The sequence below is a fragment of the Heptranchias perlo genome, unplaced genomic scaffold (assembly GCF_035084215.1).
Source record: "Heptranchias perlo isolate sHepPer1 unplaced genomic scaffold, sHepPer1.hap1 HAP1_SCAFFOLD_122, whole genome shotgun sequence".
In the NCBI taxonomy this organism is placed as follows: Eukaryota; Metazoa; Chordata; class Chondrichthyes; order Hexanchiformes; family Hexanchidae; genus Heptranchias; species Heptranchias perlo.
The window spans coordinates 1,503,088-1,527,888 of NW_027138451.1; the positions used below are offsets into that span (position 1 = coordinate 1,503,088).

General features: G+C 47.2%; 4 protein-coding genes across 4 annotated transcripts; all 4 read right to left on the minus strand.

Moving 5' to 3' along the window:
- Positions 1–3,169: 3,169 nt before the first annotated feature.
- Positions 3,170–3,481, minus strand: LOC137308146 (histone H4). Its single transcript, XM_067977034.1, has one exon. It carries the CDS (start codon positions 3,479–3,481, stop codon positions 3,170–3,172), a length of 312 nt encoding a protein of 103 aa, XP_067833135.1.
- Positions 3,482–5,304: 1,823 nt separating this feature from the next.
- On the minus strand, positions 5,305–5,928 carry LOC137308167 (histone H1-like). Its single transcript, XM_067977050.1, has 2 exons — positions 5,761–5,928; positions 5,305–5,652 (listed from the first exon to the last, which is right to left on the minus strand). The coding sequence occupies exons 1-2, from the start codon at positions 5,926–5,928 to the stop codon at positions 5,305–5,307; spliced, it is 516 nt and encodes a 171-aa protein (XP_067833151.1).
- Positions 5,929–19,702: 13,774 nt separating this feature from the next.
- LOC137308150 (histone H4-like) lies at positions 19,703–20,014 on the minus strand. The gene has a single exon (XM_067977035.1). The coding sequence runs from the start codon at positions 20,012–20,014 to the stop codon at positions 19,703–19,705; it is 312 nt and encodes a 103-aa protein (XP_067833136.1).
- A 1,544-nt stretch (positions 20,015–21,558) lies between these two features.
- On the minus strand, positions 21,559–22,179 carry LOC137308168 (histone H1-like). The gene has a single exon (XM_067977051.1). It carries the CDS (start codon positions 22,177–22,179, stop codon positions 21,559–21,561), a length of 621 nt encoding a protein of 206 aa, XP_067833152.1.
- Positions 22,180–24,801: the final 2,622 nt, after the last annotated feature.

Genomic DNA, 24,801 nt, shown 5'->3' on the forward strand with positions numbered 1-24,801 from the left:
AACGCTGAATGAAGGCGGATTTTAACCGGATTGTAAAAGATTCTGGAAGTTGTGACGGGAAATGTGGAATAACAGAGTAAAAGGAGTGAGATTTTTAAATCTTTCTCTGTACGCGACATTATTTACTAAATCCGCTTCTTGTGTTGGAAATATATTGGCGGGCTTTTCAAATTTCAAAAACGGTTCAGTTCGGGATTTTCCGCACTTTTCTCATTGCTGGCTACTGATTGGTGAATAAAGCAGCTCTCTGATTGGTTCATAGAACAGCCCAATGAGATTGAGAGCAGGTGGGCCAATCACAAGTGCCTCCACTGTACTCCTCCAGAAGGTATAAAAAGGGCGAGTTCGGAAGGATTTCTTCATTCTTTGTGAAAGTGTTTGTGAGATTGGGGAAATGTCTGGAAGAGGAAAAACCGGCGGTAAAGCTCGGGCCAAGGCCAAGTCTCGCTCATCCCGGGCCGGACTGCAGTTCCCTGTGGGCCGTGTTCACAGGCACCTGCGAAAGGGGAACTACGCTGAACGTGTGGGTGCCGGAGCCCCGGTCTATCTGGCTGCTGTGCTCGAGTATCTGACGGCTGAAATCCTCGAGCTGGCCGGCAACGCGGCCCGGGACAACAAGAAGACCCGCATCATCCCCAGACACCTGCAGCTGGCCATCCGCAACGACGAGGAGCTCAACAAGCTCCTGGGACGGGTGACCATCGCTCAGGGCGGGGTGCTGCCTAATATCCAGGCCGTGCTGCTACCGAAGAAAACCAGCCATGTGAGCACCAAGAGCAAGTAAAGCGGCCAAGACTTAACCTGATAACCCAAAGGCTCTTTTCAGAGCCACCCACTGTCTCTATGAAAGGGCTGGTTACTGTCTGAAGAGAGTCAGGAATCAATTTAATAAGGACTTGATTCCGATTCGAGAACTAACAATAACTTGTTAAATACAAATGATCCATATCGGTTTGTTGAAGTTTTCGCTTCCGGACAGCAGATGTCGCCAATCTGCAATAGAGTGAAATTTGCAGTTTGTCTGGTGAATGAGACAAAATATCAGAATTGTCATTGAACTGGGCGGGTGGGATACAGAAATATCAGGGACGTTTGATCATCGGCATCAAGATACATTCTGTTGTGTTCCACCCAATATTATTTACTGTCTCATCCTCCGACAACACTTGCTCGGTCTGTATTATTTTATGATGTGGACATGCCGGTGATGGACTGGGGTTGACAATTGTAAACAATTTTACAACACCAAGTTATAGTCCAACACATTTATTTTAAATTAAATTCCACAAGCTTTCGGAGGCTTCCTCCTTCGTCGAGTGGATGGTCTGGACCTCATGTGAAAGAGTGGGGTCGGAATGAGAACTTTCTGCAGCTGTTTGCCAGAACTTTCTCTGTCCGAATGAGGCACTGGAGGTGATGAGAGTCAGTCTGGTGGAATTCACCTCCCTCCAGTCCTTCGTGTGTGTGAAATAAAGCTGTCTCCGTTAAAAATCCCTCATGTTGTTTCGTCTGGAATTGGCACTCCTGTCTGTCTGGTGTTGAATCTTAGTCTAAAATGAACAGCTGCCATAAAACGTTGATCGGCTCTGTTCCCATCTCTCCGCTGTTATGATGGGCCAACAGTTTTGTCAGGCCGTCCCGTCTAACATCCGCTCCCTCCCCTTTCTGCATGTCCCGTTTAATCAAATTTCTGTGAACTGCACGGCCCTGCGATTTCAACCCAGGAGATCACCGCTCTTTCCTTTGCTGATTTGGTGGCTCTGAAAAGAGCCTTTGTTGCACTTGGTGCTGAAGCCGGGTCGGGTTTAGGCGCGCTCCCCGCGGATGCGGCGGGCCAGCTGGATGTCTTTGGGCATGATGGTGACTCGCTTGGCGTGGATGGCGCACAGGTTGGTGTCCTCAAACAGCCCCACCAGGTAAGCCTCGCTGGCCTCCTGCAGGGCCATGACGGCCGAGCTCTGGAAGCGCAGGTCGGTCTTGAAGTCCTGAGCGATCTCTCGCACCAGGCGCTGGAAGGGCAGTTTGCGGATGAGCAGCTCGGTGGATTTCTGGTAGCGGCGGATCTCCCTCAGGGCCACAGTGCCGGGTCTGTAGCGATGAGGCTTCTTCACTCCGCCCGTGGCTGGAGCGCTCTTCCGGGCCGCTTTGGTAGCCAGCTGTTTGCGAGGAGCTTTCCCGCCGGTCGATTTACGCGCTGTCTGTTTGGTCCTGGCCATTTTCTGAACAGATCTCAACACAACCTGAGACACAGAAACTGTTAATAGCGAGTCCGCTCTGGGGCCACATTTTAAAGTGTCTGTGAGGGACCGCCCCGGGACTGTGATTGGCTGCAGACCCACCACCCAGACTGTCCATGGTCTGTGATTGGCTGCAGACCCACCACCCAGACAGGGAGGGACCGCCCCTGGCCTGTGATTGGCAGGTTTGAACCGAGCTCTGACAGTCAGAACGAAAGGGCGGGAGTTCTTGGGACCCAATTGGCTGAGGTGAAATTAATCATCAATTTCAAAAAGCCCGCCAATTTCAGAGCATCAAATAACAGTTTCAAGAAAATCTCATTTCCCTCCAGCAATGTAAGAATCTCTCTCTTTATAATCTCCATTATTTCCCACTCCTCAGCTCAAATCTCAGGCTGGTTCACATTCCGGTTCATTCTCTGACCTGTCTGTAAACGGGCGGGAATAAAGCCCCGCTCATTGCTTTCCGGAACGGGAAAAAGTCCAGCTTCAAATTCAAAAATCCCGCCAGTTCCGACCCGGTGAACCGCTCCTCACACAGAAACTTCACATTGAACTGATAATTGAATGAGGGCAGGGAATAAACACCGAGCAGAGAGGGACACAGCGGGAGAGGGAGTGAGGCGGGATTTTACTCTGAGCGGAGAATGTAATGTCTGGGGAAAGACTCTGCATCCCCGCCTGTTCATTTATACCGTGGAACCCGGAACTCCGCTCCTTCTGTCGGGATGGCCGAGAACCCCGGTCGTTTTTCAGATCTCCCTGTAACGAGTGCTGGAGAAATATCCCCACATTAATAGATTATCGGAAACTCCTTCCCGGCCCGAGATCTTCCTTCTCCCCCCTTGCCAGATCACTGCTCCCTCTGTGAGGCGGTGGGCGGCTCTGAGAAGAGCCTTTGTTTTGTGTTTGGTTGGAAAGTGTCGAGTCGTTCAGCCGCCGAATCCATAGAGGGTGCGGCCCTGCCGTTTCAGAGCGTACACCACATCCATGGCAGTGACCGTCTTGCGCTTGGCGTGTTCAGTGTAGGTGACCGCGTCCCTGATCACATTCTCCAGGAAAACCTTCAGTACACCGCGGGTTTCCTCGTAGATCAGACCCGAGATCCGCTTCACACCTCCACGGCGAGCCAGGCGGCGGATGGCTGGTTTGGTGATACCCTGGATGTTATCACGAAGCACTTTGCGGTGCCGCTTGGCGCCACCTTTGCCCAGTCCTTTGCCTCCTTTACCTCTGCCAGACATGATAATACTTCACTGATATCGCTGTTGAATGAAAAGCGAACTTGTGCTGGTTCCGTTTTTATGCAGCCTGCCCCGACCTGACTGAAACATGTACAGAGTGAAAGAGGGAGGGGAGGAGACAGAGTGGGATATTAAACAGAGAGGGGAGGAGACAGAGTGAGATATTAAACAGAGAGGGGAGGAGACAGAATGGGATATTAAACAGAGAGGGGAGGAGAGAGAGTGAGATATTAAACAGAGAGGGGAGGAGAGAGAGTGAGATATTAAACAGAGAGGGGAGGAGAGAGAGTGAGATATTAAACAGAGAGGGGAGGAGAGAGAGTGAGATATTAAACAGAGAGGGGAGGAGACAGAGTGGGATATTAAACAGAGAGGGGAGGAGACAGAGTGAGATATTAAACAGAGAGGGGAGGAGACAGAGTGAGACATTAAACAGAGAGGGGAGAAGACAGAGTGAGATATTAAACAGAGAGGGGAGGAGACAGAGTGAGATATTAAACAGAGAGGGGAGGAGAGAGAGTGAGATATTAAACAGAGAGGGGAGGAGACAGAGTGAGACATTAAACAGAGAGGGGAGGAGACAGAATGAGATATTAAACAGAGAGGGGAGGAGAGAGAGTGAGATATTAAACAGGGAGGGGAGGAGACAGAGTGAGATATTAAACAGGGAGGGGAGGAGACAGAGTGAGATATTAAACAGAGAGGGGAGGAGAGAGAGTGAGATATTAAACAGAGAGGGGAGGAGAGAGAGTGAGATATTAAACAGGGAGGGGAGGAGACAGAGTGAGATATTAAACAGAGAGGGGAGGAGACAGAATGAGATATTAAACAGAGAGGGGAGGAGACAGAGTGAGACATTAAACAGAGAGGGGAGGAGACAGAGTGAGATATTAAACAGAGAGGGGAGGAGAGAGAGTGAGATATTAAACAGAGAGGGGAGGAGACAGAGTGAGACATTAAACAGAGAGGGGAGGAGACAGAGTGAGATATTAAACAGAGAGGGGAGGAGACAGAGTGAGATATTAAACAGAGAGGGGAGGAGACAGAGTGAGACATTAAACAGAGAGGGGAGGAGACAGAGTGAGATATTAAACAGAGAGGGGAGGAGACAGAGTGAGATATTAAACGGAGGGGCGGAGAGAGTCAGAGTGACGGACAGTGCGGTCTCTGATCTTCCAGCTCCACCTCCAGCTTTCTCCAACGGCCAATTTCAAACCGTTTATCGATAACTGAACCGAAACACAGCGCTCCGCACAAACCCTTACAGACTCCGCCTTCATATTTAAGAATTCCCAGAAACCCGGAGCTTTTAAATAAGCCCCGTTACAATTAACAGTCAGTAATATTCCTGCCTGAACGAGTCAACCCGCCTCCTTCCATTTCAGTCCCAGACCCGATTCTATTCCCCCACACATCCCCTCCCAGACGGGTTCAGCAGTTCATAAACACATTATTCCAGCTGATTGGAGAATCTCATGTGTTGCGGTTTGAATTGTGATTGCGACGGATCTCCGTCAGTTTTACTCTGTCACGGATTCTCGCCCTGAATCTGTGAGAAAAAAATGAACTGGGAGAGAAGGTGAACACGCCCCAGTTCCAGTGAGGCCCGGCCCGGATATCCCATTCTCCCTATTTTATATCAGACAGTGGGAGTGGGGCGGGTGTAGCGAATGTCAGCGAGTCACCAGGACCCTGGGATTATTGTAAATGATTTCTATCTGAAACCTGAGCCCGGCCCCGGGACAGGAATCATCTGATTCCGGGATCAGCTCTTTTCGAAGAGACGTGGGTGGCTCTGAGAAGAGCCGTTGGGTTCAGATTTTTTACTTCTTTTTGCCCGCTGCTTTCTGAGGCTTTGCTGACTTCTGCTTGGGCTTGGCCCTCGGTTTTTGCACCTTCTTCGCCTTTACTGTCTTGGGGGTCTTGGGCTTCTTAGCCGCCGCTTTCTTCTTAATTGGGGATTTCGCCGCCTTCTTTGTGGTCGATTTCTTGACCGCTGGTTTCTTGACCGCTGGTTTCTTGGCCGTTAATTTCTTGGCTGCTGTTTTCGTTGCCGCTAGTTTCTTTCCGGGAGATTTCTTGGTTCCTTGTTTCTTCAGCTTCTTTCTCACTTTTGCCTGGGTTTCCTTCTTAGCGACTCTGAAGGAGCCCGAGGCGCCCGTGCCCTTGATCTGCACCAGGGAGCCTTTTTCCACATTTCTCTTGATACTTAGTTTGATCTGGGACCGGTGCTTCTCCACATCCAGGCCTTTGGTAGCCAGATCCTTCTTTATCGCGGCCAGGGATATCCCCTTGCGATCCTTGCAATCTGCCACAATCTTGAGGATCTGTTCTCCCAAACTGGGACCGGCTGTCTTGGGTCGGAGAACCGCCTTCTTCTTCTTCGGAGCATTGGTTTGAGCAGCGGCGGCGGGAGCTGCCGTTTCGGCGGCTGCAGTATCTGTCATGTCCTGGACGCTGGAGAAAATCTCTGACAGTCAGAGCTGGGTCAGAAATGAAACGAGAGGCGGCGGCACAGAGCGGACGGGGCGGAGACACCCTGCTGTCAGCTCCCGGCCCCTCCAGCCTCTCTGTGTTTCTCTCTCCTCTTAAACTCCCCGATTCTAATTAAAATCGGGCACTCCAGAGTCCCAGACTAGCCCCTTCCCATCTCTAACACCGGAATGTTTGCTGTCCAAAAACTTTCACCGTAATTAAAAGCACCAGTTTCGATTTAAACCCGTTTCATTGCTGCACTGATCGCGCTCTCTCACATGATCGCTGACATGATCTCTGTTTTTCGGCTGAAATCTTGAATTGAACTAAAACCGTACCTTAAATTTTCACTTCGGGTCTCGGCAGGGGAGGAGGGCGATCCTTTGACAGGGATTTTTAAAAATTTTACTCAAAAGGGACTCGGACATCCGGCGATGAGGCCGGACACACAAACACAGTGACATTAATCTAACCCGCCCGCCCCTTTAACACACAGACTCTGACACAATGTTCACATCTGTCCATTCACAGGACAAACTGTTCACCAGATTGACAATTCCCGGGACAGGCTTTCTTCCCCGCTCGGCCTGAGCTGCGGATTCTCGGGGGTTAGTTGTAGTTTCCCAGTTGAGTAACTGTGAAACACTCTGAGGCCGGCGCTCCTCACAGTCTCTGGTCCCCAGATTCAGGAGCAGGAGCCAATCACAGCTGTGACTGTGATCATCCATGTCTGGCTTTACATAATTATATTGTTCGCACACAGAAATATGTTTGGTTAAGTTGAAAATTCAAATTATCCGCTCTGGGCTCCTCCAGTCTCTCTGTGTTTCCTTCTCCTGCGAAACTGACTGACAGACAATCGTAACTGGTGTCCTATCCATCCCATTCTCCACACCCAGAGACGGCGAGTTACTGAATAAATTCAACACTCACAGACAGTCCGGAGTCAGACAGTTACAGGCTGTTACCCTCCACCTATCCTTACAGGACTGGAGACGGATAAATGCACCGTCAGACCGGCTCATATATAATAGAAGGGACAGTAATCGTCTCACCAACAGCACACAGACACAGAATCACTCTTTCACTTTCTATCAGTGTGTCTATATTACGCTCAGTAACAGTATCCCGAATTCATGTGCAGAACTGGAGAGAGAGAGAGACGGACCGGCAGATAAACGGACAGACAGAGAGACAGTCAGACAGACACAGTATCAGTCTCACACTTCCCATCAGTGTGTCCGTTTCACGCTCAGTAAACATTATCCCACCTTCATGTACAGCGCTTGAGAGACAGAGATACAGACAGACACAGTATCAGTCTCACACTTCCCATCAGTGTATCTGTATCATGCTCAATAACAGTATCCCAACTCCATATACAGTAGATGAGGGACAGAAAAACTGACCTGTTGTGAGCGGTTTTCACCCAGTAATAAATAGGGAACTATTCCATTCCAACTGCTATTCCAAGGTGCAGTGACAGAAGATACAGTCTCATCTCTAACTGATCATATTCCAGAGACAGACACATTATTAATCCCACTCTCAGGGACTGTGTCACATATTTAACGCTCTCTTGCACGTTGTACCCTCTGTAATCTTGCAGCAGAGGGCCGTTCAGTATTAATCTCAGTGACCGAGAGTTTCACTCCAATTGAAATAAACTGGGACTGTTGCTGTCAGATATTCATCCTGCACAGTCCCAGCAAATACACCGACTCCCACTTTCCTCCCATGTTTCTCCAGGATTGGTTTGAGAAATCCTCCCTCCAGTTTCGGGATCAGGCGTTACTTTATCAGTAAAGGAGCCAAGAATGAACAGAACCCATTGGCACATTCCACAGCCGCCCACTTTATCTCTGAAAGACTCTTTCCCATCAAAAGATCCCGAGAGAAACAGCAGGGATGGAAACATCTAGTTTCAGAGTTGGAGATTGGAAAGTCAGTCTGGATTCCAGCGTTAGGCACTGGTGGAATCCCATCTGTTCCCCATTCTGCTGCCTGTTCCTGCACTGCCTGTGGACCCCATTCCCTCTGACCTTTCCCCCAGACCCACTTCCTTTGCTCAGACTCGGAAAAATTCCAATTGGGGAAAGTTTCCATCGATTTCAGGATTGGGAATTAAACCAGATATCTGCGCATGCGTGACTCAGCCCCGCCCCCAGCACTGGTTGATGGGGAGCAGAAGAGCGCATGCGCGCTGCCCTCCCCCAGCCCGGCCTGTGGGCGCCATTCCCTCAGTGAGCGGAAGAAGATGGTTTAAAACAGGCGGGAATGGAGAGATCACGGCCCCCGGGGGAAGGGAGCAAAGAGCAGCCTCGTTACAGCAGCTCATCGCTCCGGGACCGTGTCCGCAGATGGGCTCAGAGATCGGCATTGAGTCCGGGGGAAGGGCAGGGGGAGTCCGGGGGATGTTTGTAAGAGGCGGAGTGGATCAGGAACTGGTCCCGGAACATGGAGTGAGAGGGGGGGCGGAAGGGAGAGGTCATTCTCGGGCTGTGTGTGGACAGGGTGTGTCCAGGGGAAGGGAGAGAGAATGGGAAGAAGCTGCTATTAAAATCATTGCTGCTTTCTCTCCCCAAACCAGGAGTGAATGGTCCTGGTTTAGTTCCAGTCTCCCCCTGTTTATTGTTATTGGACAGTGAAGAGTGGAAACAGAACCGGACAGTAAGGATGTGGGGAGTTATACAAAGAGCATCTATTGCAGGCATCAGGCGAGAAGTGTGAAGGAGACATTTTAAACAGCGGCTGTTTGCTTTCAGTTGAACGGTTAGTCCCATGGGAGAGGGGATTAGAAACCTGACCTGTACAAAGGTCCCTGCCCCATCAGGTAGTCCCATTCATGGATCAGTGCAGGGGTTGGGTTGTGTCTGGATATCACTAAATTGTTTTAAAATCGCGCAAAACACCTGGTATTCAGAAGCTGAGTGCTGCAGTACTGCAGTGGAGTCAGACACTGACTCTGTTTGTATCACTGGTTTTCATTTGTGGGTATTCAAGATAATTATTGACAGAGATATTAAACTGATCACTTTTGTATTTTCTACCTCACCTGTTCTTGAGTTACAAGAGATACGTTTCTTTCTACAGGCAAACCCTTGAAGGATCCAGAATGAATGTGAAGTTTCCTCCACCCGAGGCAAAGGAAGAGTGCAGCCAGCTCCTTCTCCCACACAGTAGGTATATTATCACTCACAGAGCACAGAGACACAGACAGGTCATCAGGTCCACAGTCTCAGACAGAAGAGGTAGTCAGTCCCACACTGATCCCAGGTTCCAGAGACACATTTTCAATCCAACAGTCAAACAGAGCAGGTGAGGCAGACGCTGTTTCCATTTCCCCCGAAATCAGTCCCGCTGACAGGAAGATCCAAAAATCCCAATCCAAAGTCACACTTTCAGATTGTCAATTTCACAAAAGGGCAACATTATCCGTGAATTAAATACCAGATACCCCGAGATTACAATTAAATACTGGCCCAGAACTCTCACACACACGTGAGTTTAATACATGCAGTATCCATTCGAATAGCGGATCATGAGATACAAATTGCAAGTCCAAAACTCATGGACAGTATCAGATTGAGAAATGCTGTGACAGTGTAACCTGAGAAACAAATTAGATACCAGTTTATACTCATAGTGTGAGATTTAAAGATACAGTATCAATTCTATTAGCACAGACTGAGATACACATTCCACAGGAGTCCAAAAATCTAATAAAATAAAATTTAAAGTTTTAGTATCAATTCCTTTTGTGCAGACTGATCTTCACATTATGTACCAATTCAAAAATATCACCATATCAGTGTGAAAGATATATTATCATTCACAATATTACTCACAGACATATAGTCTGGTTGTCCAAAAAGCACACAAATCATCAAAGCATCAAATACTTAAGTGTATCCATATTCACCAATTAAATAATGAGAAAAACTATTTAAACATTAAGGTATTAAAGCTAAAGTATTGAACACGATAGTGTAATCTGAGAGAATAAATATCTACAGATACACAATGAATCTTACACTCACATAACGTACCAAAGACTGACAGAAGCAGAAGGAATCCCAAACTCACATACAGTACCAGAGACTGACAGATACAGAATGAATCCCACACTCACACACAGTACCAGAGACTGACAGATACAGAATGAATCCCACACTCACACACAGTACCAGAGACTGACAGATACAGAATGAATCCCACACTCACACACAGTACCAGAGACTGAGGGATACAGAATGAATCCCACACTCACACACAATACCAGAGGCTGACAGATACAGAATGAATCCCGCACTCACACACAGTACCAGAGACTGACAAATACAGAATGAATCCCACACTCACACACAGTACCAGAGACTGAGAGATACAAAGTGAATCTCACAATCACCTCCATTAGTGCAGGCTGAGTTACAACTTACGTACCAGAGCAAAAATCTCACAGTTGCAGATTGAAAGATACCATTTCAATTCCATTAATGCAGGCTTAGTTACACATTAGGTACCAGGCCAAAAATCTCAGTGTCAGAATGAACGATACAGTATCAATTCCATTAGTGCAGGCTGAGCTCCGCATTATGAACAACTACAAAAAAACTGATACAGATTCAGACTGAAATATACAGTGTTTTATTCATGCAGACTGAGCTCCACATTATATACAAGTTCAAAAATGTCACCATATCAGTTTGGAAGATGCACAAATTCACAATTGTGTTCCCATCGATATGGATTTAATGGAAGTCCAAAAATAGATGCCCACATTATCTGATTATATCCAATGGCATTACATTTTAAAATGTATCATTATCTACCAATTAATGACCGGGAAAAAATATTCATACATTAAGGCATTAAAGATACAGTTTTGAATGCCCTGCTGTAAACCGAGATACAAATTAGATAAAGATAAAGAATGAATCTCACACTTCGATGGACTGCCAGAGACTGACATATAGAATGAATCCAAAACACATACAATGTACCAGTGACTGACAGATTCAAAATTAATCCCACACTCACACACTGTAGCACAGACTGTCAGATACAGAATTTATATCACTCACATACAGCATCAGAAATTGATAGATACAGAATGAACGTCTCACCAACACACAATACCTGAGACTGACAGATACAGAATGAAGCCCACACCCACACACAATATCAGGGACTGACAGATACAGAATGAATCTCACGCTCACACACAGTACTACAGACTGACAGATAAAGCATGAATACCACATACACGCAGTACCAGAAACTGACAGATACAGAATGAATCCCACACTCACACACATTTCCAGAGACAGACAGATACAGAATGAATCCCACACTCACAGACAGTACCAGAGACTGAAAGATACAGAATGAATCCCACACTCACACACAGTACCAGAGACTGACAGATACAGAATGAATCCCAAACTCAAAAACAGTACCAGAGACTGACAGATACAGAATGAATCCCACACTCAAAAACAGTACCAGAGACTGACAGATACAGAATGAATCCCACACACAGTACCAGAGACTACGAGATACAGAATGAATCCCAAACTCACACACAGTACCAGAGACTGAAAGATACAGAATGAATCCCACACTCACACACAGTACCAGAGACTGAAAGATACAGAATGAATCCCACACTCACATACAGTACCGGAAACTGACAGATACAGAATGAATCTCACAGTCCCATTACTGCAGACTGAGTTACACTTTACATACCAGTCCAAAGATCTCTTTGTGTCAGATTGAAAAATACACGATATAGTCCATTCGAGCAGACTGAGCTACATATTAGATATATTGGTAAATACTCAGAGTATGATACTGAAATAAACAGTATCAATACCAATGGTACAGACTGAGCTACACATTACACACTGTTCCAAAAACCTCATAAATGATCAGACTGGAAGATACAGTTTCAATTCTATTTGCACCGCCTGAGCTGTACATTACATACCAGACTGAAAATACGATCAAATGTTAGACTGAAAGGTACAGGATCGATTCCATGAGTGCAGACTGAGCCACACATAATATCGGGCAGTCCAACAATCTCATACCGTATCAGATTCAAAGATACAAAATCAAATCCATTAGCACAGACTGACCTATATGTTGCTCACCAGTCCGAAAATCTCATACAGTATCAGATTGAAAGATTCAGTATCACTTCCACCATTGAAGACTGAGCTACACATTACATTCCAGTCCAAAAATCTCTTACATTATCAGACTGATAGATACAGTATCAATTCCTTTAGTGCAGGACAGGCTACATATTACATACCAGTCCAAACATCTCATACAGTGTTAGACTCAGATCGAGAATTCATCCCATTATTGCAGACTGAACTATACATTACATACCAGTGCAGTAATTTCACCGTGAACAGATTGAAAGGTACATTATCATTCACAATAGAGTTCAGGGATTAAGATGTAACACACATTGTTTGATGAAAGAAAATCGAAAAGTTTATCCATATTAACAATTTTAATAATCGACAAAGAACTGCATATATTTAAAAGTATTAAAGATACAGTTTCAAATAAGATACTTTCAACTGAAATAAGAATATGAAATGAATTCAGACTTGCACATTGTCTCAGAGACTGAATTACACAATGAATCCCTCACTGAGATAAAGTAGCAGATAATGGCAGATATAGAATGAATCCCACACTCACATATAGTACCAGAGACTGACAGATACAGAATGAACCTCGCACTCACAAACAGTACCAGAGACTGACAGATATACATTGAATCCATCACTTACATATAGTACCCCTGAGACTGACAGATGCAGAATATACCCCATGCTCACAGACATTACCAGAGACTGACAGATACAGAATTAATCCCACACTCACATATAGCACCAGAGACTGACAGATACAGAATGAATCTTACAGTTACATTACTGCAGACTGAGCTACACATTAAATACCAGTCCAAAAATCTCATAGGGTCACATTGAAAGATACAGCACCAATTCCATTGGTGCAGACTGAGCGACATATTCTATATATATAAATACTTATGTTATACTGAGATAAATATTATCAATACCATTGGTACAGACTGAGATACACATTACATACGAGTCCAAAATCAAATAAATGATCAGACTGGAAGATAGAGTTTAAATTCTATTAGCACCGCCTGAGCTAAACAGTATATAACACTCCAACAATCTCACACAATATTAGACTGAAAGATACAGTACCAATTCCAGTAGCACAGACTGAGCTATATGTTACTCACCAGTCCAAAAATCTCATACAGTATTAGACTCAGATACAGAATTAATGCCATTATTTCAGACTGAACGACACATTACATACCAGTCCAGTAATTTCACCATCAACAGATTGAAAGTTACATTATCACACACATGGATTAAAGAAAATCGAAAAGTGCATCCATATAAATAAATTAAATACTCCAGGAAGAACTGTATATATTTTGAAGTGGTAAAGATACAGTTTCAAATACGATACTGTGAACTGAAATAAGAATATAGAATGAATCCAGACTTGCACATTGTCTCAGAGACTGAATTACAGAATGAATCCCACACTGAGATAAAGTAGCAGAGAATGGCAGATACAGAATGTATCCCCCACATACACAGTCCCTCTCATATACAGTGCCAGAGATAGACAGATACAGAATAAACCCCACTCTCATTTACAGTGCCAGAGATAGACAGATACAGAATAAACCCCACTCTCATATACAGTGCCAGAGATAGACAGATACAGAATAAACCCCACTCTCATATACAGTGCCAGAGATAGACAGATACAGAATAAACCCCACTCTCATATACAGTGACAGAGATAGACAGATACAGAATAAACCCCACTCTCATATACAGTGACAGAGACTGACAGATACAGAATAAACCCCACTCTCATATACAGTGACAGAGATAGACAGATACAGAATAAACCCACTCTCATATACAGTACCAGAGATAGACAGATACAGAATAAACCCCACTCTCATATAGAGTACCAGAGATAGACAGATACAGAATAAACCCCACTCTCATATACAGTGCCAGAGATAGACAGATACAGAATAAACCCCACTCTCATATACAGTGCCAGAGATAGACAGATACAGAATAAACCCCACTCTCATATACAGTGCCAGAGATAGACAGATACAGAATAAACCCCACTCTCATATACAGTACCAGAGACAGACAGATACAGAATAAACCCCACTCTCATATACAGTACCAGAGACAGACAGATACAGAATAAACCCCACTCTCATATACAGTACCAGAGACTGACCTCTACTGGACGTAAGCGAGAACTGTAAAAGAGTGGAACAAATTCACATTATCTGTCATGGTGACAGAAACAGGAAAATGTGCAACATGTAATTTTCACTCTCGTATTTTTGCACTTTTTAATAGTGAAAAATGAAGATAATTGATTAATAATAAAGTTTTTGCTTCACTCATTCAATAGTTGTCAATTTGCTCGATCATATTTCACTGTACATTGCACAGTATTTCTCTCTGATTTCTCAGGACACGAGTTACATTGCTCTTCTGCCCATTTAGACTGTTATTTTCCAAACAGTATGTGGCCTCCTTATTCCCCCTAACGAAATGTAGCATCGCAAACCTTTCTATATTGAGATTCAATGGCCATTTGCACAGCCTTCTGCAAGTTTATTTTGCCGCAGTCTTCCTCAGTATTGAATATACCCCAAAATCAATTACAAGAATTTAACACAGCATTACAACTAATGTTTGGTCTAACAAAATGTACTTGCAGCTCGTCTCCATTCCCAGTTTTTCTCAATCCCACCCGTGCAATATAATGTGAAGAATGAGTTTCTGTTCTGTCCCTCTCTCATCTTCAAACTTCACTGTCCCGGGGTTTGGGGACATCTACAGGCCGCAAGCAGAACTGATACAGTTCGGAACAAATTGCTGAAAGCGGACAGTGTGCGGTGTGAGCGTGTTTGTGATTGGTGGCAGATACTGAATCTGATTGGATATTGGAGGAAACCAATCAGAGAGTTACAGTTAATAATTATTGTGACCTCACTCCCAATGACCCAATCACAATCATTGCCCTCCCCATCCCTCATTACCATAGGTCTGTGGGACTGTCTATTTAATCCGAGCTCGGAGCGGATTGGGTCATTTCTGGGTCTGAAATTGAGTTTGGAAATGCCGGAGGACAAGAAAGCAGCTCCCAAGAAGGGCGCCAAGAAAACCTTGAGTAAAGCACCAGGCAAAGGCGGCAAGAAGCGGAGAAAGTCGAGGAAGGAGAGTTACGGCATCTACATCTACAAAGTGATGAAGCAGGTTCACCCGGACACCGGCATCTCCTCCAAGGCCATGGGCATCATGAACTCCTTTGTGAGCGATATTTTCGAGCGCATCGCGGGTGAAGCTTCCCGCCTGGCCCATTACAACAAGCGGGCGACCATCAGCTCCCGGGAGATCCAGACCGCCGTGCGCCTGCTGCTGCCCGGGGAACTGGCCAAGCACGCCGTGTCAGAAGGGACAAAGGCGGTGACCAAATACACCAGCTGCAAGTAAAGCTCCACAAACAACTGAAAAAAAATAAACACAAAGGCTCTTTTAAGAGCCACCCACAGTCTCTCTGAAGACGCTGTACCGACACCTCTGTATGGAATCATTTTACTGGAGATAGTTTGGTACTAGCTGTCTCTATAACGGCAATTGTTACTAGCTCAATTGCTCAATTTATATCTGAGATAGATAGGTTTTTGGCACCAAGAGTATTAAGGGATACTGGCCATTGGCGGTTATATGGAGTTAGATCACAGATCAGCCGTGATCTTATCAAATGGCGGAGCAGGAAAGAGGGGCTGAATGGCCTACTCCTGATCCTATGTTCTTGTGCTTTTGTAATTTCTCTTGAAATCTGGAAGATTCTCGTATTCACTGCCCGCTATAATCTGTGTGTCGCTTTTTTATTTAGTCCCAATAACCAAAAACGTGTCCCTGATCCTCTCATTCCCGCTCATATTCCGCCCCTTCCCCCGCATCTGCCCCGTCAGAGCCGTTTTGAGGCGGGGGATTAGATTCAGTCATTTCTTTCTCCATTTCACTTTTGTTTGTTCATTATTCGGGAATCTCACTTTCAGAACCGCAATCCTTTGTAATGCAGCAATCCCGAAAGGGTGTTCACACCGAGTACAGAATAGTCTAAAGGCTCTCTCACTGTTCCACTTCTTACACCAGGAGTCTTGGCTCCGGTTTCGATCCCGCAGCAGCTCCTGTGAACAGGGATCAATCCACAATCTGGGGTTTGTTACTTTTACAAAGATTGAGCTGGAATCTGTCCCGTTACAAAATGGGACTTTATTCCCGCCCGATTGACAGCGAACGCTGAATGAAGGCGGATGTTAACCGGATTGTAAAAGATTCTGGAAGTTGTGACGGGAAATGGGGAATAACAGAGTTAAAGGAGAGAGATTTTTCAATCTTTCTCTGTACGCGACATTATTTACTAAATCCGCTTCTTGTGTTGGAAATATATTGGCGGGCTTTTCAAATTTCAAAAACTGTTCAGTTCGGGATTTTCCGCCCTTTTCTCATTGCCTGCTATTGATTGGTGAATAAAGCAGCTCTCGGATTGGCTCAACGAACAGCCCAATGAGATTGAGAGCAGGTGGACCAATCACAAGTGCCTCCACTGTACTCCTCCAGAAGGTATAAGAAGGGCGGGTTGGGGAGGATTTCTTCATTCTTTGTGAAAGTGTTTGTGAGATTGGGGAAATGTCTGGAAGAGGAAAAACCGGCGGTAAAGCTCGGGCCAAGGCCAAGTCTCGCTCATCCCGGGCCGGACTGCAGTTCCCTGTGGGCCGTGTTCACAGGCACCTGCGAAAGGGGAACTACGCTCAACGTGTGGGTGCCGGAGCCCCGGTCTATCTGGCTGCTGTGCTCGAGTATCTGACGGCTGAAATCCTCGAGCTGGCCGGCAACGCGGCCCGGGACAACAAGAAGACCCGCATCATCCCCAGACACCTGCAGCTGGCCATCCGCAACGACGAGGAGCTCAACAAGCTCCTGGGACGGGTGACCATCGCTCAGGGCGGGGTGCTGCCTAATATCCAGGCCGTGCTGCTACCGAAGAAAACCAGCCATGTGAGCACCAAGAGCAAGTAAAGCGGCCAAGACTTAACCTGATAACCCAAAGGCTCTTTTCAGAGCCACCCACTGTATCTATGAAAGGGCTGGTTACTTTCTGAAGAGAGTCAGGAATCAATTTAATAAGAACTTGATTCCGATTCGAGAACTAACAATAACTTGTTAAATACAAATGATCCATTTCGGTCTGTTGAAGTTTTCGCTTCCGGACAGCAGAGGTCGCCAATCTGCAATAGATTGAAATTTGCAGTTTGTCTGGTGAATGAGACAAAATATCAGAATTGTCATTAAACTGGGCGGGAGGGATACAGAAATACCAGGGATGTATCAAGATACATTCTGTTGTGTTCTACCCAATATTATTTACAGTCTCATCCTCCGACAACACTTGCTCGGTCTGTATTATTTTACCCAGATTTGTACAACAGAAGCTGACTGATGAGTTGATTAATGTGTCAGCGATCACTGAATCAAGAATGTGAGCGAAATTTGCCCGTGTTATTGGATGTGATTGAGGGATTGATTCTGTCCCTGTCAGACTTTTCCTGTGTCAGTTACGAGCATCAGTGAATGTAACACTAATGTTTTACACTGTTCCTGATTCTAGCGCTGAGAGAGAGCAAGACACACTTTGCCTTTGGATCTATTAGTGCGAGTTACACTGAAACAGTCTCTGTCACTGTAGCTGCAGGGAGACAATAGACTGAAACGTCATGTGATCCGAGTCTGGTTCCTTACATCCAGCATGGGTTTCAGATCCCGTCCGATTGCACCTGTCCTTCAGTGCTGGACTCAAATGTCCAGTAAAGTGTTGGGAGTGAGGCTCGAACTTTTAAACGCCTGACTCCGACATTCGAGTGTTTCTGTGAACTGCACGGCCCTGCGATTTCAACCCAGGAGATCACAGCTCTTTCCTTTGCTGATTTGGTGGCTCTGAAAAGAGCCTTTGTTGCACTTGGTGCTGAAGCCGGGTCGGGTTTAAGCGCGCTCCCCGCGGATGCGGCGGGCCAGCTGGATGTCTTTGGGCATGATGGTGACTCGCTTGGCGTGGATGGCGCACAGGTTGGTGTCCTCAAACAGCCCCACCAGGTAAGCCTCGCTGGCCTCCTGCAGGGCCATGACGGCCGAGCTCTGGAAGCGCAGGTCTGTCTTGAAGTCCTGAGCGATCTCTCGCACCAGGCGCTGGAAGGGCAGTTTGCGGATGAGCAGCTCGGTGGATTTCTGGTAGCGGCGGATCTCCCTCAGGGCCACAGTGCCGGGTCTGTAGCGATGAGGCTTCTTCACTCCGCCCGTGGCTGGAGCGCTCTTCCGGGCCGCTTTGGTAGCCAGCTGTTTGCGAGGAGCTTTCCCGCCGGTCGATTTACGCGCTGTCTGTTTGGTCCTGGCCATTTTCTGAACAGATCTCAACACAACCTGAGACACAGAAACTGTTAATAGCGAGTCCGCTCTGGGGCCACATTTTAAAGTGTCTGTGAGGGACCGCCCCGGGACTGTGATTGGCTGCAGACCCACCACCCAGAGAGGGAGGGACTGTCCATGGTCTGTGATTGGCTGCAGACCCACCACCCAGAGAGGGAGGGACTGCCCCTGGTCTATGATTGGCTGCAGACCCACCACCCAGACAGGGAGGGACTGTCCATGGTCTGTGATTGGCTGCAGACAAACCACCCAGAGAGGGAGGGACTGCCCCTGGTCTGTGATTGGCTGCAGACCCACCACCCAGACAGGGAGGGACTGCCCCTGGTCTATGATTGGCTGCAGACCGACCCCCAGTCAAGGAGGGACCGCCCCTGGCCTGTGATTGGCAGGTTTGAACCGAGCTCTGACAGTCAGAACGAAAGGGCGGGAGTTCTTGTGACCCAATTGGCTGAGGTGAAATTAATCATCAATTTCAAAAAGCCCGCCAATTTCAGAGCATCAAATAACAGTTTGAAGAAAATCTCATTTCCCTCCAGCAATGTAAGAATCTCTCTCTTTATAATCTCCATTATTTCCCACTCCTCAGCTCAAATCTCAGGCTGGTTCACATTCCGGTTCATTCTCTGACCTGTCTGTAAACGGGCGGGAATAAAGCCCCGCTCATTGCTTTCTGGAACGGGAAAAAGTCCAGCTTCAAATTCAAAAATCCCGCCAGTTCCGACCCGGTGAACCGCTCCTCACACAGAAACTTCACATTGAACTGATAATTGAATGAGGGCAGGGAATGAACACCGAGCAGAGAGGACACAGCGGGAGAGGGAGTGAGGCGGGATTTTACTCTGAGCGGAGAATGTAATGTCTGGGGAAAGACTCTGCATCCCCGCCTGTTCATTTATACCGTGAAACCGGGAACTCCGCTCCTTCTCTCGGGATGGCCGAGAACCCCGGTCGTTTTTCAGATCTCCCTGTAACGAGTGCTGGAGAAATATCCCCACATTAATAGATTATCGGAAACTCCTTCCCGGCCCGAGATCTTCCTTCTCCCCCCTTCCCAGATCACTGCTCTCTCTGTGAGGCGGTGGGCGGCTCTGAGAAGAGCCTTTGTTCTGTGTTTGGTTGGAAAGTGTCGAGTCGTTCAGCCGCCGAATCCATAGAGGGTGCGGCCCTGCCGTTTCAGAGCGTACACCACATCCATGGCAGTGACCGTCTTGCGCTTGGCGTGTTCAGTGTAGGTGACCGCGTCCCTGATCACATTCTCCAGCAAAACCTTCAGTACACCGCGGGTTTCCTCGTAGATCAGACCCGAGATCCGCTTCACACCTCCACGGCGAGCCAGGCGGCGGATGGCTGGTTTGGTGATACCCTGGATGTTATCACGAAGAACTTTGCGGTGCCGCTTGGCGCCACCTTTGCCCAGTCCTTTGCCTCCTTTACCTCTGCCAGACATGATAATTCTTCACTGAAATCGCTGTTGAATGAACAGCGAACTTGTGCTGGTTCTGTTTTTATGCAGCCTGACCCGACCTGAGTGAAACATGTACAGAGTGAAAGAGGGAGGGGAGGAGACAGAATGGGATATTAAACAGAGAGGGGAGGAGACAGAGTGAGATATTAAACAGAGAGGGGAGGAGAGAGAGTGAGATATTAAACAGAGAGGGGAGGAGAGAGAGTGAGATATTAAACAGAGAGGGGAGGAGACAGAATGGGATATTAAACAGAGAGGGGAGGAGACAGAGTGAGATATTAAACAGAGAGGGGAGGAGAGAGAGTGAGATATTAAACAGAGAGTGGAGGAGACAGAGTGAGATATTAAACAGAGAGTGGAGGAGACAGAGTGAGATATTAAACAGAGAGGGGAGGAGACAGAGTGAGATATTAAACAGAGAGGGGAGGAGAGAGAGTGAGATATTAAACAGAGAGGGGAGGAGAGAGAGTGAGATATTAAACAGAGAGGGGAGGAGACAGAGTGAGACATTAAACAGAGAGGGAAGGAGACAGAGTGAGATATTAAACAGAGAGGGGAGGAGACAGAGTGAGACATTAAACAGAGAGGGGAGGAGACAGAGTGAGATATTAAACAGAGAGGGGAGGAGAGAGAGTGAGACATTAAACAGAGAGGGGAGGAGACAGAGTGAGACATTAAACGGAGGGGCGGAGAGAGTCAGAGTGACGGACAGTGCGGTCTCTGATCTTCCAGCTCCACCTCCAGCTTTCTCCAACCGCCAATTTCAAACCGTTTATCGATAACTGAACCGAAACACAGCGCTCCGCACAAACCCTTACAGACTCCGCCTTCATATTTAAGAATTCCCAGAAACCCGGAGCTTTTAAATAAGCCCCGTTACAATTAACAGTCAGTAATATTCCTGCCTGAATACAGTCCCTTCTATAACTAGTCAACCCGCCTCCTTCCATTTCAGTCCCAGACCCGATTCTATTCCCCCACACATCCCCTCCCAGACCGGTTCAGCAGTTCATAAACACATTATTCCAGCTGATTTGGAGAATCTCATGTGTTGCGGTTTGAATTGTGATAGCGACGGATCTCCGTCAGTTTTACTCTGTCACGGATTCTCGCCCTGAATCTGTGAGAAAAAAATGAACTGGGAGAGAAGGTGAACACGCCCCAGTTACAGTGAGGCCCGGCCCGGATATCCCATTCTCCCTATTTTATATAATTGTAAACAATTTTACAACACCAAGTTATAGTCCAGCAATTTTATTTTAAATTCACAAGCTTTCGGAGACTTCCTCCTTCCTCAGGTAAATGTTTCAGGAGCTCATGAGTTTCAGGAGTAAATTTTATATCAGACAGTGGGAGTGGGGCGGGTGTAGCGAATGTCAGCGAGTCACCAGGACCCTGGGTTTATTGTAAATGATTTCTATCTGAAACCTGAGCCCGGCCCCGGGACAGGAATCATCTGATTCCGGGATCAGCTCTTTTCTGAGAGACGTGGGTGGCTCTGAGAAGAGCCGTTGGGTTCAGATTTTTTACTTCTTTTTGCCCGCTGCTTTCTGAGGCTTTGCTGACTTCTGCTTGGGCTTGGCCCTCGGTTTTTGCACCTTCTTCGCCTTTACTGTCTTGGGGGTCTTGGGCTTCTTAACAGCCGCTTTCTTCTTATTTGGGGATTTCGCCGCCTTCTTTGTGGTCGATTTCTTGACCGCTGGTTTCTTGGCCGCTGGTTTCTTCGCCGTTAATTTCTTGGCTGCTGTTTTCGTTGCCGCTAGTTTCTTTCCGGGAGATTTCTTGGTTCCTTGTTTCTTCAGCTTCTTTCTCACTTTTGCCTGGGTTTCCTTCTTAGCGACTCTGAAGGAGCCCGAGGCGCCCGTGCCCTTGATCTGCACCAGGGAGCCTTTTTCCACATTTCTCTTGATACTTAGTTTGATCTGGGACCGGTGCTTCTCCACATCCAGGCCTTTGGTAGCCAGAACCTTCTTTATCGCGGCCAGGGATATCCCCTTGCGATCCTTGCAATCCGCCACAATCTTGAGGATCTGTTCTCCCAAACTGGGACCGGCTGTCTTGGGTCGGAGAACCGCCTTCTTCTTCTTCGGAGCATTGGTTTGAGCGGCGGTGGGAGCTGCCGTTACGGCGGCTGCAGTATCTGTCATGTCCTGGACGCTGGAGAAAATCTCTGACAGTCAGAGCTGGGTCAGAAATGAAACGAGAGGCGGCGGCACAGAGCGGACGGGGCGGAGACACCCTGCTGTCAGCTCCCGGCCCCTCCAGCCTCTCTGTGTTTCTCTCTCCTCTTAAACTCCCCGATTCTTATTAAAATCGGGCACTCCAGAGTCCCAGACTAGCCCCTTCCCATCTCTAACACCGGAATGTTTGCTGTCCAAAAACTTTCACCGTAATTAAAAGCACCAGTTTCGATTGAAACCCGTTTCATTGCTGCACTGATCGCGCTCTCTCACATGATCGCTGACATGATCTCTGTTTTTCGGCTGAAATCTTGAATTGAACTAAAACCGTACCTTAAATTTTCACTTCGGGTCTCGGCAGGGGAGGAGGGCGATCCTTTGACAGGGATTTTTAAAAATTTTACTCAAAAGGGACTCGGACACCCGGCGATGAGGCCGGACACACAAACACAGTGACATTAATCTAACCCGCCCGACCCTTTAACACACTCTCTCTGACACAATGTTCACATCTGTCCATTCACAGGACAAACTGTTCACCAGATTGACAATTCCCGGGACAGGCTTTCTTCCCCGCTCGGCCTGAGCTGCGGATTCTCGGGGGTTAGTTGTAGTTTCCCAGTTCAGTAACTGTGAAACACTCTGAGGCCGGCGCTCCTCACAGTCTCTGGTCCCCAGATTCAGGAGCAGGAGCCAATCACAGCTGTGACTGTGATAATCCATGTCTGGTTTTACATAATTATATTGTTCGCACACAGAAATATGTTTGGTTAAGTTGAAAATTCAAATTATCCGCTCTGGGCTCCTCCAGTCTCTCTGTGTTTCCTTCTCCTGCGAAACTGACTGACAGACAAGAGTAACTGGTGTCCTATCCATCCCATTCTCCACACCCAGAGACGGCGAGTTACTGAATAAATTCAACACTCACAGACAGTCCGGAGTCAGACAGTTACAGGCTGTTACCCTCCACCTATCCTTACAGGACTGGAGACGGATAAATGCACCGTCAGACCGGCTCATATATAATAGAAGGGACAGTAATCGTCTCACCAACAGCACACAGACACAGAATCACTCTTTCACTTTCTATCAGTGTGTCTATATTACGCTCAGTAACAGTATCCCGCATTCATGTGCAGAACTGGAGAGAGAGAGAGACGGACCGGCAGATAAACGGACAGACAGAGAGACAGTCAGACACACACAGTATCAGTCTCACACTTCCCATCAGTGTGTCCGTTTCACGCTCAGTAAACATTATCCCACCTTCATGTACAGCGCTTGAGAGACAGAGATACAGACAGACACAGTATCAGTCTCACACTTCCCATCAGTGTGTCTGTATCATGCTCAATAACAGTATCCCAACTCCATATACAGTAGATGAGGGACAGAAAAACTGACCTGTTGTGAGCGGTTTTCACCCAGTAATAAATAGGGAACTATTCCATTCCAACTGCTATTCCAAGGTGCAGTGACAGAAGATACAGTCTCATCTCTAAATGATCTTATTCGAGAGAGCGACACATTATTAATCCCACTCTCAGGGACTGTGTCACACATTTAACGCTCTCTTGCATGTTGTACCCTCTGTAATCTTGCAGCAGAGGGCCGTTCAGTATTAATCTCAGTGACCGAGAGTTTCACTCCAATTGAAATAAACTGGGACTGTTGCTGTCAGATGTTCATCCTGCACAGTCTCAGCAAATACACCGACTCCCACTTTCCTCCCATGTTTCTCCAGGATTGGTTTGAGAAATCCTCCCTCCAGTTTCGGGATCAGGCGTTACTTTATCAGTGAAGGGGCCAAGAATGAACAGAACGCATTGGCTCATTCCACAGCCTCCCACGTTATCTCTGAAAGACACTTTCCCATCAAAAGATCCCGAGAGAAACAGCAGTGATGGAAACATCTAGTTTCAGAGTTGGAGATTGGAAAGTCAGTCTGGATTCCAGCGTGAGGCACTGGTGGAATCCCATCTGTTTCCCATTCTGGTGCCTGTTCCTGCACTGCCTGTGGACCCCATTCCCTCTGACCTTTCCCCCAGACCCACTTCCTTTGCTCAGACTCGGAAAAATTCCAATTGGGGAAAGATTCCATCGATTTCTGGATTGGGAATTAAACCAGATATCTGCGCATGCGTGACTCAGCCCCGCCCCCAGCGCTGGTTGGTGGTGAGCAGAAGAGCGCATGCGCGCTGCCCTCCCCCAGCCCGGCCTGTGGGCGCCATTCCCTCAGTGAGCGGAAGAAGATGGTTTAAAACAGGCGGGAATGGAGAGATCACGGCCCCCGGGGGAAGGGAGCAAAGAGCAGCCTCGTTACAGCAGCTCATCGCTCCGGGACCGTGTCCGCAGATGGGCTCAGAGATCGGCATTGAGTCCGGGGGAAGGGCAGGGGGAGTCCGGGGGCTGTTTGTAAGAGGCGGAGTGGATCAGGAACTGGTCCCGGAACATGGAGTGAGAGGGGGGGCGGAAGGGAGAGGTCATTCTCGGGCTGTGTGTGGACAGGGTGTGTCCAGGGGAAGGGAGAGAGAATGGGAAGAAGCTGCTATTAAAATCATTGCTGCTTTCTCTCCCCAAACCAGGAGT

Excerpts from the sequence above, each read along its gene's own strand:
- LOC137308150 (XM_067977035.1), bottom strand. The coding sequence starts at position 20,014 with ATGTCTGGCAGAGGTAAAGGAGGCAAAGGACTGGGCAAAGGTGGCGCC.
- LOC137308167 (XM_067977050.1), bottom strand. The coding sequence starts at position 5,928 with ATGACAGATACTGCAGCCGCCGAAACGGCAGCTCCCGCCGCCGCTGCT. Across the intron at positions 5,653-5,760 it reads ATCGCAAGGGGATATCCCTG|ATCAAGGGCACGGGCGCCTC; the intron begins GCCGCGATAAAG and ends TCCCTGGTGCAG.
- LOC137308168 (XM_067977051.1), bottom strand. The coding sequence starts at position 22,179 with ATGACAGATACTGCAGCCGCCGTAACGGCAGCTCCCACCGCCGCTCAA.
- LOC137308146 (XM_067977034.1), bottom strand. The coding sequence starts at position 3,481 with ATGTCTGGCAGAGGTAAAGGAGGCAAAGGACTGGGCAAAGGTGGCGCC.